This window comes from Cetorhinus maximus, chromosome 10 (genome assembly GCF_964194155.1).
Source record: "Cetorhinus maximus chromosome 10, sCetMax3.hap1.1, whole genome shotgun sequence".
NCBI classification, from domain to species: Eukaryota; Metazoa; Chordata; class Chondrichthyes; order Lamniformes; family Cetorhinidae; genus Cetorhinus; species Cetorhinus maximus.
Window position 1 is genome coordinate 94,651,442 of NC_135888.1, and position 15,294 is coordinate 94,666,735.

The 15,294-nt window shown below is 42.2% G+C and overlaps 1 protein-coding gene across 3 annotated transcripts in view; it reads right to left on the bottom strand.

The window, feature by feature from the left end:
• The window catches only part of LOC144685848 (SH2 domain-containing protein 4B-like), a 41,224-nt gene that overhangs the window by 20,830 nt on the left and 5,100 nt on the right, over positions 1–15,294 (bottom strand). For all 3 annotated transcript variants that reach the window (XM_078550799.1, XM_078550797.1, XM_078550798.1), the window contains one exon: positions 13,300–13,423. In XM_078550799.1, the coding sequence (XP_078406925.1) occupies positions 13,300–13,423 (124 nt within the window). The remainder of the gene's footprint in view (positions 1–13,299; positions 13,424–15,294) is intronic.

The window sequence follows — 15,294 nt, forward strand, 5'->3', positions numbered from 1 at the left end:
GCTCCTGTCACAAGCACCATACCCCTGACAATGACTCCATCAGTCCAGTTCAAAAAGAGGAGTGATAAATCTGGAAGCCAGTAGCCAGTTAACATCAGTGGTACAAAAACTACTTGAGAACATTGTAAAGGACAAAATTAATTTTCATTTGGAGCAGAATGGGTTAATAAATAACAGCCAGCATGGATTTGTTAAAGTCAAATTGAGTCTGACTAACCTGATTGATGAAGAAACAGAGAGGATTAACAAGGTAGTGCAATAGATGTTGTTTAAATGGGTTTTCAAAAGACATTTGATACAGTGCTATATAACAGACATATTCAGAATATAGAAGCACATGGTATTAAAAAGGATGGTGATAACTTGGGTATGCTATTGGCTAAGGGATAGGAGATAGACAGTAGTGATAAATGCATATTTTCCTGACTGAAGGGAAGTATACAGTGAGATCCCCCAAGGGTCAGTATTAGGACCATTGTTTTTTTTGTTATATATAAATGACCTGGACTCTAATATAGGGAGTATAATTTTGAAGTTTGAGGATGATACAAAACTTGGCAATATAGTAAACATTGAGCAGTATAGCAGCACATTTCAGGGGGACACAGAAACTGGTGAAATGGACAGAGAAATTCGATCTAACCTCAGTGGTGGGGAAGTTACTAAACTCTGAGGGACAGAATATATCTGCACTTAGAGAGACATGGATTAATCAGGGATAGTCATTGTGCATTAGTTAAGGGAAGGTCGTGTTTGAAAAATTTGATCGAACTTTTTTGAGGAAGTAACAAGGAGTGTTGATGAGGGTAATGAATTTGATGTGGTCTACATGGACTTTAGCAAGGCTTTTGATAAGGCCCCTCATGGAAGACTGGCCAAGAAAGTAAGAGCCCATGGGATCCAAGGCAAAGTGGCACGTTGGATCCAAAATTGTCTGAGAGGCAGGAAGCAGAGGGTGATGGTAGAGGGATGTTTCTGTGACTGGAAGTCTATTTCCAGTGAGGTTCTGCAGGGCTCAGTGCTGGGGCCCTTGCTGTTTGTGGTGTACATAAATGATTTGGACTTAAATGTAGGGGGTATGATCAAGAAGTTCATGGATGACACGAAAATTGGTAGGGTGGTAAATAGTGAGGAGGATAGCCGTAAACTGCAGGATGATATCAATGGACTGGTCAGGTGGGCAGAGCAGTGGCAAATGGAATTCAACCTGAAAAAGTGAGGGGTAATGCACTTGGGGAGGGTCAACAAGGCAAGGGATTCCACTATGAACGGTAGGATCCTGGAAAGTACTGAAGATCAGAGGGACCTTGGTGTGCTTATCCACAGATCCCTGAAGGTAGCAGGGCAGGTAGATAAGGTGGTAAAGAAGGTATATGGGAAACTTGCCTTTATTAGCTGAGGCATAGAATACAAGAGCAGGGAGGTTATGCTGGAGCTGTATAAAACACTGGTTAGGCCACAACTGGAGTACTGTGTGCAGTTCTGGTCACCACATTAGAGTAAGGATGTGATTGCACTGGAGAGGGTGCAGAGCAGATTTACCAGGATGCTGCCTGGGCTGGAGGGTCTGAGCTATGAGGAAAAATTGGATACGCTGCAGTCGTTTTCCTTAGAGCAGCGAAGGTTGAGAGGGGACCTGATAGAGGTGTATAAGATTATGAGGGGCATAGGTAGGGTGGATAGGAAGGCACTTTTTCCATTAGTAGAGGAGTCAATAACCAGGGGGCATAGAAAGAGGTAGAAGGCTAAGAGGAGAAATATTTTCACCCAGAGGGTGGTAGGAGTCTGGAACTCACTGCCAGAAAGGGTGGTTGAGTCAGAAACCCTTGTAACATTTAAGAAGTAGTTAGATATTCACTTGCATTTCCAGAGCCTCCAGGGCTATGGGCAAAGCACTGGAAAACAGGATTAGTGTAGTCAGATCTTTGTTCAATGGCACAGACACAATGGGCCGAATGGCCTCCTTCTGTGCCGTAAATGTCTATGAGTCTATATGGCAGATACAATTTAATGCAGATAAATATGAAGTGATGTATTTTAGGAGAAATAGCATTTGAGAGGTAGTATAATCTAAATGTAGTACTTTGAGAGGAGTTCAAGAGTAGAGGGATCAAGGACGAATACCGACCCTCGGGGACCTAAGCACACTTCCCTTCAGTCAGAACAATGTGCATTCACCACTACTCTCGACTTTCTATCCCTTAACTAATTGCATACCCAACTTACCAACATCCTTTTTAATACAAAAACAAAAATAGCTGGAAAAACTCTCCGCAGATGCTGTCAGACCTGGAGTTTTTCCAGCTATTTTTGTTTTTGTTTCAGATTTCCAGCATCTGCAGTATTTTGCTTTTATCCTTTTTAATACCATGTGTTTCTATATTCTGAATATGTTTGTTATGTCGAACTTTATCAAATGCCTTTTGAAAGTCCATTTATACAACATCTATTTGAAGATGGCAGGACATGTAGGTAAGGCAGTTAAAAAAAAGCTTATGGGATACTTGCAGGCTTTATAAATAGTGGTACTGAATACAAAAACAAGGAAATCATGTTAAACTTATACAAATTTCTGGTTTGGCCTCAGCTGGAATATTGTGTATAATTCTGGGCACCACACTTTAGGAGGATATCAAGGTGTTGGAGAGGGCACAGAGGAGGATTGACACACTTCAGTAATGTAGAAAGATTGGAGCAACTGGGATTGTTCTTCTTGGAGCTAAGAAGGTTAAGGGGAGATATAATAGAGGTTTTTTTTTATTCTTTCGTGGGATGTGGGCATCGCTGGCAAGGCCATCATTTGTTGCCCAACACTAATTGCCCTTGAGCTGAGTGGCTTGTTAGGCCAATTCAGAAGGCAGTTTAGAATCAACCACATTACTGCGGGTCTGGAGTCATATGTAGGCCAGACCAGATAAGGATGACAGATTTCCTTCCCTAAAGGACATTGGTGGCAGTATTGTTTAAAGATGGCATTACAGTACTGGGAAGAGAGGATGTTCCAAAGAGGTCAAGGATGGAATCTCTGGCTAGGAATAAGGAATGAAAAAGATGCAATACCATTAATCGATGTAGTATATTGGCCACTAACCTATGGAAGGGATGTAGCGAAACAAATTTGTAAGGAAATTACACAGAGGTGCCAGCATTATAATTATAGTGCGGACTTCAATTATCCAAATGTAGACTGGGATAGGAATAGTGCGAAACAACAAGAGGCGTGAGAGTTCCTGGAATGTGTTCAAGATAATTTTCTGCAGCAGTATGTTTCCAATCCAACAAGAAGGTACACACTGTTGGACCTGGTTCTGGGGAATGAGTTGGCCCAAGTGGATCACATGTCAGTGGGAGATCATTTGGGGGAAGTGACCATTGTATCATAAGGTTTAGGTTGGCCACAGAAAAGGGCCAGGAACAATCCAAAGCAGGGATAATTAATTGGGGGAAAGCCAACTTCGATGGGATGAGAATGCATCAGTGTCGAGTGAGTTGGAATCAAATGAAGGCAGAAAAGACAGTGGCTGAACAATGGGCCACCTTCAAAGAAATAGCATTACAGGCAATGTCAAGGTATATTACCTTGAAAGGGAAAGATAGGACAAATAAATCCAGAGCTCCCTGGATGACGAGAGAGATAGAGGCGAAGATGAAAAGGAAGAAGTGCGTGTACAACAGATGTCAGGTAGAAAATACAATGGAGAATCAGGCTGAATACAGAAGGGCCAGAGGGGAAGTGAAAAAATTGGGAGTCATTCAAAAAGGAAATAGTGAGTGTTCAGGGTTAACATGTTCCCTTAAAGGTGAAGGGCAGGACCAACAAGTCCAGGGAACCCTGGATGTCAAGGGTTATAGAGGATTGGATAAGGTAAAAAAAGGAGGCTTATGGCAGATACAGAGGACGGAAAACAGCGGAAGCCCAAGAGGAGTATAGAAAGTATAGGGGGAGTACTTAAAAAAGTAATTAGGAAAGCGATGAGCGGGCATGAAAAAACACTGGCAGGCAAGATAAAGGAAAATCCCAAGGTGTGTTATAAATATAAGGGCAAGGGGATAACCAGGGGAAGAGTAGGGCCCATTGGGGACCAAATTGGCAATCTGTACATGGAGCCGGAGGACGTAGGTAAAATTTTAAATGCTTACTTTTCATCTGTGTTCACTATGGAGAAGGACGATGTAGTTGTAGAAATCAGGGAGGGGACTGTGATATACTTGAACAAATTAGCATTGAAAGGGAGGAGGTATTACCGGTTTTAGTGGATAAATCCCCAGGCCCATGAGATGTATCCCAGGCTGCTATGGGAGGCAAGGGAGGAGATTGCAGGGGCTCTGACACAAATTTTCAAATCCTCTCTGGCCACAGGAGTGGTGCCAGAGGACTGAAGGACAGCAAATGTGGTACCATTATTCAAGAAGGGTAGTAGGGATAAACCAGGTAGTTACAGGCCAGTGAGTCTAACATCAGTGGTAGGGAAACTATTGGAAAAAATTCTGAGGGACAGGATTAATCTTCACTTGGACAGGCAGGGATTAATCAGGGATAGTCAGCATGGCTTTGTCAGGGGAGATTATGTCTAACAAATTTGATTGAACTTTTCAAGGAGGTGACTAGTTGTTTAGATGAGGGTAGTGTAGTTGATGTAGTCTACATGGACTTCAGTAAGGCTTTTGGAAAGGTCCCGCATGGGACAATAGCCAAGAAGGTAAGAGCCCATGGGATCCAGGGTAATTTGGCAAATTGGATCCAAAATTGGCTTAGTGGCAGGAGGCAGAGGGTGATGGTCGAAGGTTGTTTTTGAGATTGGAAGCCTGTGATGAGTGGTGTACCGCTGGGATCAATGCTTGGACACTTGCTGTTTGTAGTTTACATTAACGATTTAGACGTGAATAAAGGAGGTATGATCAGTAAGTTCGCAGATGACACAAAAATTGGTGGTGTTGTAAATAGTGAGGAGGAAAGCTTTAGATTATAGGATGATATAGATGGGCTGATAAGATGGGCAGAGCAGTGGCAAATGGAACTTAATCCTGAGGAGTGTGAAGTGATGCATTTTGGGAGGACTAACATGGCAAGGGAATACACAATGAATGGTAGGACCCTAGGAAATACAAAGGATCAGAGGGATCTAGGTATACATGTCCATAGGTACCTGAAGGCAGCAGCACAGGCAGATAAGGTAGTTAAGAAGGCATATGGAATACTTGCCTTTATTAGCTGAGTTATAGAATATAAGAACAGTGAGGTTATGTTTGAGCTGCATAAAACGCTAGTTAGGCCACAGCTGGAGTACAGTACAGTTCTGGTTGCCACACTATAGGAAGGATGTGATTGTACTGGAGAGGGTGCAGAGGAGGTTCACCAGGATGTTGCCTGGGCTGGAGCGTTTCAGCTATGAAGAGAGACTGGATAGGCTAGGGTTGTTTTCCTTAGAGCAGAGAAGGCTGAGGAGGAACCTGATAGGGGCATACAAAATTATGAGGGGCATAGATGGGGTAGATAGGAAGAAACTTTTTCCCTTAGCGGAGGTGTCAATAACCAGGGAGCATAGATTTAAGGTAAGGGGCAGGAGGTTTAGAGGGGATTTGAGGAAGTTTTTTCACCCAGAGGGTGATTGGAATATGGAACACACTATTTGAGGGGGTGGTAGAAGCAGGAACCCTCACAACATTTAAGAGGTATTTAGAAGAGCACATGAAATGCCAGAGCATACAGGGCTATGGGCCAAGTGTTGGAAAACGGGATCAGAATAGATAGACGCTTGATGGCGGCATAGACACAATGGGCCGGAAGCGCCTGTTTCTGTGCTGTATAACTCTATGACTCTATGGCCAGGATTTTTCAGTTGGCGTGTGGGGACGGACCCGACACACCGATGTGTAAAATGACGCGCGATCACATCAGTGTGCGTCCCAATGTCATCGTGCTGTCTCGTGATGTTTCGTTCGGCAGACGCGTGGAGTCGGCTGTGCGCTTGCCAATATGTAAACAGCCTATTAAGGCCATTAAGGAAGTGATTAGGGTAATTGTTAACGCTGCCCATCCAACCTTAAGGTTGGCGGGCAGGCGAAAAGGCCAAGCGGCCTTGGCGTTTTTTAGGAAACTTCATCTATGAGCAGGATGAGGTTTCCTAAAGCTTTTACTAATTAAATAAAAAAAGTTTCCTAAATATAAAAACATGTCCCATCTCATGTGACACAATCACATGAGCGGACATGTTTAAATAAATATTTAAACTATTTATTCATTAATTTCAAAAATCTCCCTGAGGCAGCTCCATGCTGGCCCCGACTCTCTCTCCTCCTTCCACCCGCACAGGTAGCGCTGAGCGCTACGACTTGTGTCTTATACTGGGTGAGCCTTAATTGGCCCACCCATGTAAAATGGCGGCGGGGAGCCAATTGTGGGCAGCGATCGGCTCCACGACTGCCCCGCCCACTCCCGCCGAGCCCACCCGCTGCCTGAAAAATTAAGGCCTATGAGTCTATGACTCTAAAAGCAAGGAGAGAGCATGAAAAGAGACTGGTAGCTAACATACAAAGGAATCCTAAAGTCTTCAATAAGCATATAAATAATAATAGGGTGGTAAAAGAAACAGTAGGGCCAATTAGGGATAAAAAGGAGGATTTGCACATGGAGGTAGGAGAAATAGCAGAGGTATTAAATGAGTACTTTGCATCTGTCCTTACAAAGGAAGAAGATGCTACCCAGGCCGAGGTGAGAGAGGAGGTAACTGGAATGCTAGAAGAGTTTACAATTGAGAAGGAGGAGGTGTTAGAATGGTTTTCTTTAAAATAGACAAGGTACCAGGACCGGATGAAATGCATCCAAGGGTACTGAGTGAAGTGACAGTGGAATTTGCAGATGCATGAGTGATCACCTTCCAGTCTTGCTTAGACACAGGGGTGGTGCTAGAGTACTGAGGGATTGCAAATGTTACACCCTTGTTCAAAAAAGAGTTCAGAGATAAAGCCGGCAACTGCAGACCAGTCAGTTTGACTTCAATGGTAGGGAAACTTCTGGAAATGATAGTTCAGGGCAAAATCAATAGTCACTTAGGCAAGTGCAGGATAATTAAGGAAAGCCAGCATGGATTCATTAAAGGAAAATCATGTTTAACTAATTTGGAGTTCTTTTGAGGAGGTAACAGAGAAGGTTGATAAGGGCAGCGCTGTTTATGTGGTGTCTATGGATTTTCAAAGGGCATTTGATACAGTGCCACACAACAGACTTGAGCAAAATTCTAGTTCATGGAATAAAAGGGAAAATAGGCACCTGGATAAGAAATTGACTGAGGGAAACAGAGAGTAGTGATAAATGGTTGTTTTTCAGATTGGAGGAAGGTCTGTAGTAGAGTTCCCCAAGAGTCCGTGTTGAGACCCTTGCTCCTCTTGATATATATTAATGACATAGGCTCTGTTATTCAGGGCATGATTTCAAAATTTGCAGATGATACAAAAATTAGAAATGTTGTCAACTGTGATGAGGATAGTCTTGAACTTCAAAAGGACATAGAGATGTTGGTGGGTTGGGCAAACAAATGGCAGATGAGGTTCAACACAGAGAAGTGTGAGGTGATTCATTTTGATAACAAGAATATGAAAAGACAATATAAAATAAAGAGAGAAACTCTGAAGGAGGTGCAACAACAGAAGGACCTCGGTGTATATATACACAAAAGTAATTGAAGATGGCAGGGCATGTTGGGAGAGCAGTTAATAAAGCATATAGTATCTTAGGATTTATTAATTGGGACATAGAGTATAGGAGTAAGGAGGTCATGTTGAATTTGTATAATTACTAATTAGGCCTCATCTGAAGTACTGTGTCAAGTTCTGGGCACCACATTTGAGGAAGGGTGTGAAGGCATTGGATAGAGTACAGAGGAGATTCATAAGAATGATTCAAGGGATAAAGATCTGTTGTTTGAGGACAGATTGGATAGGTTGCAACTGTTTTCCTTGGAGAAAATAAGGCTAAGAGGAGACTTGATAGAGGTATTCAAGATCTTGAGGGGTATGGACAGGGTAAATAGCGTGAAACTGTTCCCACTCAAGAGAGCATCAAGAACTAGAGGGCACAGATTCAAAATAATTGACAAAAGGAGTAAATGTGATGTGAGTAAAAAAAATTGTGGGTGGCTGGAGTCTGGAACGACCTTCCTGAGAGTGGTGGAAGCAGGTTCGATCGACGTATTCAAAAGGGAATTAGATTGCTATCTGAAAAGAAAGAACGTGCAAGGTTACGCAGATAAGACAGGGGAGTGTGAAGAAGTGAAAAGCTCTTTCACAGAGCCAGTGCAGACTTGATGGGCTGAATGGCCTCCTTCTGCACTTAAAGATTCTGTGATAATGAACCAGGTGGGTTTTTATGACAAGGGATGATAGTTTCATGATCACCATTACTGAGACTAGCTTTATATTCCAGAATTTATTATTTGATTTTAAATTCCACCAGCTGCCATGGTGGGTTTTGAACCCGTGCCCCCTGGCCTGGGCCTCTGGATTACTAGTCCAGTGGCATTACCACTATGCCACTGACTCCCCTCAAGTATTCAAAATTATGCAGGGTTTTGATTAGACAAGTAGGGGCAAATTATTTCTCTGGCAAATGGGTCAAAAAACAGGAGACATTGGCTTGGTTATAATTGATAAACGAACTAGAGGGGAAATTAGGAGATATTTTTCTGTACCGAAGACTGAAAGGGTGGTGGAATCAGATTCCATAGGAAGTTTCAAAACATGTACTTAAAAAAGGATTAATTTACAGGGTTTGGGGTAAAAAGCTGAGGCATGGAGCTAAATTGAACCACTCTTTAAATCATCAGAATGGACACAATGGGCCAAATGACTTCCTTCTGTACTGTAAGACTCCACCATTCTATAATCACCCTTATTCCCCATGGCTACTATCTCATGCTGAATTAGGACGTTGTAAGCTTGGCATCCTGTTCAGCCTTGAGCTGAGCTCTGAACCTATATCATCTTCAGCAGACAGACTACCTATTTCCATTTCTGTAATATTGTCCATCTCTGTCTTTACTTCAACCTTTCCATTGCTAAAATTCTTATACATGCCTTTATCAGCCAATCTCTCTCTTGCTACCCTCTGATCTTTCCCCTTCTGCACAAAATAAGAGCTCATGGTGTAGGGGGTAACATATTAGCATGAATAGAAGATTGGTTAGCTAAAAGGAAACTGAGAGTAGGCATAAACAGATGGAGTGCCACAGGGATCAGTGCTGGGGCCTCAAATATTTACAATTTACATCAATGATATGGATGACGGGACCGAATGTATAATTGTTAAACTTGCTGGTGACACAAAGATAGGTAGGAAAGTAAGTTGTGAAGAGGGCATAAGGAGTTTACAAAGGGATATAGATAGGTTAAGTGAGTGGGGGGAAAAAATTGGCAGATGTTGTATAATATGGGAAAATGTGAACTTGTTCACTTTGGCAAGAAGAATAGTGTCCCATCCAGGAGACAGGAAGAAATATATATATATATACACACCTACATCAGACTGGCTACTTTATAAAACTATATTTTTTCTGTTGTTCAAAATGGACAATTGCTGGGCTGATAAAATGGCTGCAGCTGATCACATGTTTGTAGTTCTGGAAGTTTCTAAGCTGTTCCAATGGACAAAGGCTACCTCATCAGCCTCCTGGAATGATACTTGTATTGTATAAACATTCCTGCCACCCCAACGCAAAGGATTCATAGACCATAAGTCTGCACCATCCAGCTATGGACAAAGGTCGGGCAATTTGTGACTCTTAATATCCAATGTTGTTCTAATGGCCCCACCATTACCTGCTCAAAACACAATGGGTTTTAAAAAGGGTGTCTCATTAGCTGAATAGCTTGACCCGAAGCCACACTGCCACATGATCGAGGATTGAGCTGTTTGAATTCCTTTAATTATACAAATTTATCTTCAGTTGCAGTTTAACCTCCGAAGAGAACAGGACTCCAGGCTAGCAGCCTGTCTTTCACCTTAATCTCTTTCCAAGATTTCCAGAGAGAACCCTGTATTCCACCTACAGAGTGAACTAATACCCAGGACACAAGAATACTTTGCTGCATCTTCAATGGACTCAACCTGCAATCGAGTTCCTAGGAACAAGACCAGGAATTCTGCCAGACAAAGCCACCTGAAAGTATCTTCGTTGGACATTGACTTACTGGACACTGGGCTCATGTGAAACCATAATTCTTATTTTTATCGTGGTTTTTGCCCTGAACCCCTTTCTTTCCCTTATCCATCTTCAATTGTATGAATGCAAAAAGGGGCGACGTTGTTTTGTGTATGTGTGTAAAATAAACTATCCCTCTTATTTTGCCTCACCTCGAGTTTGCTGTGGAGTTTAGTAGAGGATTGGATAACTCCAAAACTTAAGGGTTGGGCAAAATACGCCACCACGTACAAAGGAGGAAACCAAAAATTAACAACACCTTTCTGTTTATGGACGGGTAGTTAGTGGAGAAATCAGGGCTATCTAAGTTATTCCCCCTCTTGCCTGTAACAACATAAAATCAGCATATTATCTAAATGGAGAGAGACTGCAGAACTCTGAGGTACAGAGAGATCTGAATGCCCTGGTATATGAATCACAAAAGTTAGTGCGCAGGTACAACAAGTGAGTGGGAAGGCAAATGGAATAATGTTGTTTATTGCACAGGGAAGGGAATATAAAAGTAGGGGTGTTTTGCTACAGCTGTACAGGACATTGGTGAGATCACATCTAGAATACTGTGAACAGTTACTGCATTAGAAGTAGTTCAGAGAAGATTCACTTGACTGATTCCTGGGATGAGGGGGTTATCTTATGAGGAAAGATTGGTCAGGTTGGGCCTGTATCCATTGGAGTTTAGAAGAGTGAGAGGTGATCTTATTGAAACATATAAAATCCTGAGGGGACTTGACAGAATGGATGCTGAGAGAATGTTTCCCCTTGTGGGAGAGACCAGAACTAGGGGACACTGTTTGAAAATAAGGGGTCTCCCATTTAAGACGGAGATTAGGAGAATTTTTTTCTGAGAGGGTTGTGAGTCTTTGGAACTCTCTTCTCTACTGAATATTTTTAAGGCAGGGTAGATAGATTCTTGACTAACAAGGGATGGAGCCAAAGGGTATCGGGGGTAGGTGGGTAACTGGTGTTGAGGGCACAATCAGATCGGCCATAATCTTATTGAATGGCAGAGCAGGCTCGAGGGCTAAATGGCCTACTCCTGCTTCTAATTTGTATGTTCATATGTTCTATAACCTTCAGTTCACACTGCTGCCCATATCCCACTCTACACCAAGTTCCACTTGCTTGCAATGGTTTATAGTTGCCCAAAGCATCAAATTTAAAATTATTATATTTTTGTTTCATTTGATTTATACTTTACCTTGACCTTGTAACCTCTTCCAGCCCTACAATGCACCTCCCCGTCTTCACTCTCCATTCTTCTGATCATCTTCCTGTTCATCCTTACACCTAACCATTAGCAACTGAGGTCCTAATTTCTGGATTTTCCTTCCTAAACACCTCCACATCTCCACTTCCCTCTTCTTCTTAAATACACTCCTTAAAATGCATTTTATTGACAAAGATTTTGCTTGTCCTTCCTGACATCCCCTTTTTTGACTCAATGTCTATATTTTTCTGATGCTTCTGTGAACTGCTTTGGGGCATTTTTTTTTTAAGGACATTGCAACTGTTTGTTATTGCAAATCATCTTGCTAGATGCAATATTATCCCTTTTGCATTACCATTAACAGCATGGGCTGCATTCTAAGAGAGGTGGGGTGTGGGGGGGAAATGGAAAAATGGCTTGGCCCCCTGGAAGGAAAGTCGGCTGGTAGCCAGCTGGCTCCATGCAAGCCCGCCTCCACCTAGCCATAATATGCTCAGGGTGAGCTAAATTGGTTCACAGTGGAACTTCTGCCCCTCACTGGCGAGGAAGTCCCATCTTTGGGAGCTACTGGCCAGCCAAGAATATAGTGAATGCTGCTGGGACCCCGAAAAGTCCCAAGAGAAAGGCCCAATAGATCCTGGAGTGAGGTAAGTCTCGGGTATTGAGTGGGAGGTGTTTGGCCAGCTTTTGTGGAGGTGTGGTGGGTGGTGGTTTTTGGTTTGGTAGGCTTTCGAGACCAGGCAGGTAGGAAGGAAGGAGCAGGAATACCATCTTAGGGGGGCTGCCCCTGATCCACAATGCATAACCCCCACCCCTGAAGAAAGAAACCCCCCCCTTCTTTCCCACCCTTTTAAAAACTTGTTAAAAACCAGGCTGCCCACTCCTACCTGCCTGCCCACACCAAATATTTAGGTTTGGGCAGCTTATTATCAGAGTGAATTGGTTTGTTTGCAATTGATTCTTAATCATTTATTTACATATGGCGGTTGGGCTGCCGATTTTGGTGACCACACACCTACCATGTTATTGAGTTTGGGGGTGGGTGGGAAGGTGGTGTACTGGGCACTCGCCTCACTTTACACGCCCCCACACCCCCCTGCCTGAAAACACACCCGGTGGAGACATGTAAATAACACTTGTATAGATATGAATTAGCATTTGTTACTACAAACTGAGAAGGCCTGTGCCAAATATTACAATGCATTAAAACACTGTAAATAACCAAGTAATACCAAGAGAGCCACCAAGAAATCAAACAGGGTATTGAGAAGGAAGTTCTTTACAGAGAGTGGTGAGAACGTGGAACATCACTACTGGGAGTAGATGAATATGAAGCACAGGCTTAATAAACATATATGAGGGAGAAAGGAATAGATGGTTATGCTGACAGAGCTAAGTGAGGAAGGATAGTGGGGAAGAATGAACTAGTTGAGCCAAACGGCTTCTGTGCTATATATTCTCTGTAACTCTATGTAGTATTTGCTTTATAAGGGTTTAAAATAATTCATCCATTAACCACATATTTTACAAAGATTTAACTCTTTATTCTAAATAGAAACCATATGCATCTGAATTTTAAATAAAATAGTATCCATAATCAAGTTGGTATACACATTGTGAGTACAGTAACAGTCCATTTATCCTTCCATTGTAAAGGGACTAGAAAAAGTTCCACCCCCCAAAAATACCATATTCTGTTTTGCTACTTTAAATTGTCTTTAAAAAACGTAGATAACATTATTTCCTTTGGGAAACAAATGCATGCTGAATAAACAACTTATGATTTAGCATAAAGGATTTGTAACTGGTATTTTAAGGATTGAAGGTCTTAAAAACAAAGTTAACTCCTTCCTCTGAAACATTTAGTTTATTTGCAATTTTTTTATGGATCTGTACCTTGCATCTACTGAAGTTTCACTACAGATCTGTTCATATGGCTTATCCCCTTGAGCCTCTCCCATCACCCACACCCACACATCTCCGTCTTTTCCAAGCAGCCAATCCACTCGTTTTGTTGACTCTGTAAGAGGAGATCAAAGCATTAGTGGCAGCAGTTGTGAAGAACGGGTGTTTAAAAGTTAAGAACATGAATGTAAAATGACTAACACTTTACATTATAAAGGAAAGTTAGCAATTTTTAAGAACTACTCTGCCCAATTTGTAATTATTTGAATTTCTTTGTTAAGTCCCCATTACAATTTACATTTGTCAACAAGAGAGGGCTAGTGGCCTGCTTCCAGGTTTTTATTTATTTCATCCAAACCAGCCAACAGGAAGTGTATGCCAGAGTAATCCAAGCTAACTTGCTTTCTAATTTTATTTCTTTTCCTGCCTATGCAGTATAAATTGGATTTTCAGGGAAGACAATACATACCTTGGGTTAAAAAAAAGGTTCCTTTCATTTGAACAAGACAATAGCATTCACATTGTTAACACTGGAGAAATCCATGGTTTGTTTACTTTCCCCCAACAGCACTGTTAAAAATAAATAGAGTTTAAAAAAAATCTACACAAGTTCCAAAAAGTAAATGACATTTATCTTGGGTTTGTAGTTTTATTTTCCTTCACCATTGTATCATTATGGGAATGTGTCCAAAATTTTCAGTGTATTCATATATATACAATTCTGCATTCTAAGTTGAAGGTCAAACTACTGCTATGGTGTGAACGAGAGAAAACTACAATCAGAGCAAAAATGGCATCAGTATTGTATTATGTAACTATTTTGGGAAAAGATGTACTTTATTATGAAATTACTCTACTTATTGTTTCTTCTGCTGTAATGTTAAACACTGGTTCAGTGCTAAATTCCAGTTAGAAGTATTTAAAATTTCCCTAAGTTATGCTAATTAAACATGCACAGGTAATTTACTATTATTGTGTAAGGCAGTTTCCACAATCAGTCCTAATGAATCACAAAATCCTTTTTTTCCAGCAATTTTATTCCTATATTTCAGGGATCATCCATTAGCCATAATTAGCCATAGTCAACAAGGGGCTGTAGGCATCTCTCAGTTCACTGAAATTTGGCACGTCTTTCTGATATTGCGCACCCATCAGTCCTTCTCCGAGCTGACCTGTTCCTTCCTGATCCTTGACCTTCTATTGTCACTAACACCTGACGTTCATTCCATCTTTTCCAGTGGTTGCACTTTCTCAATTTCCGCTTCTTCATTTCAGCTAAAGACCCATGAGATGCTGGTAAGAGACCAATGGCCTGAACTTTTCCCTTGTTTGGTGCGCACTATCGGCGGGCCCTGGAGTGGTTGGGAAATGGGTCCCTGACCACGATCGGCCCCCGACCGCGATTTCACTCTGGCTGGCCGTTAATTAGCCAGCCAGTGTGAAACACACACTGCAAAGTTCAGCACTGCCGGAGTGGGGGCGGAAAGAGGGCGGGTGACGATGTCACCGCAGGCGTGGGTGAGCGCTGTGAGAAAGCTCCCTGAAGGCAGACAGCTCCCTCAGGGAGCTGCGGGCCTGCAAATAATAAAATAAAGCATATAAAAAGCTGGAAAAAAATGTCCCTGCAGCACAATCAAGCACCTGAAAGCAATGTTGTCCCCAGATATTTATTTTCATTCTATTTCCTAATGGAGGTTTCATCCCGCCCTTGGGTTTCATGAAAAATGGAAAGGCTGCCTGGCCAATTGGCCCGTCAGCCAACCATAAGGTTGGATGGGCCACGAAAAATCACATTCAATTGTGTCGTTAATTGGCTTAATTGTCTGCTAAATTGTCGGCGGGTGCGCTTTCAACTGTTGCGCGCGCCCACCAAGGGAAATATCGCGCAAGTGCGTGATGATGCCAGGACACTTGCCCGATGTCACTTAGTGCGATTTTACGCCCGATCGGGTTGGGCACACGCCTGCCCAAAGGACATAAAATTCT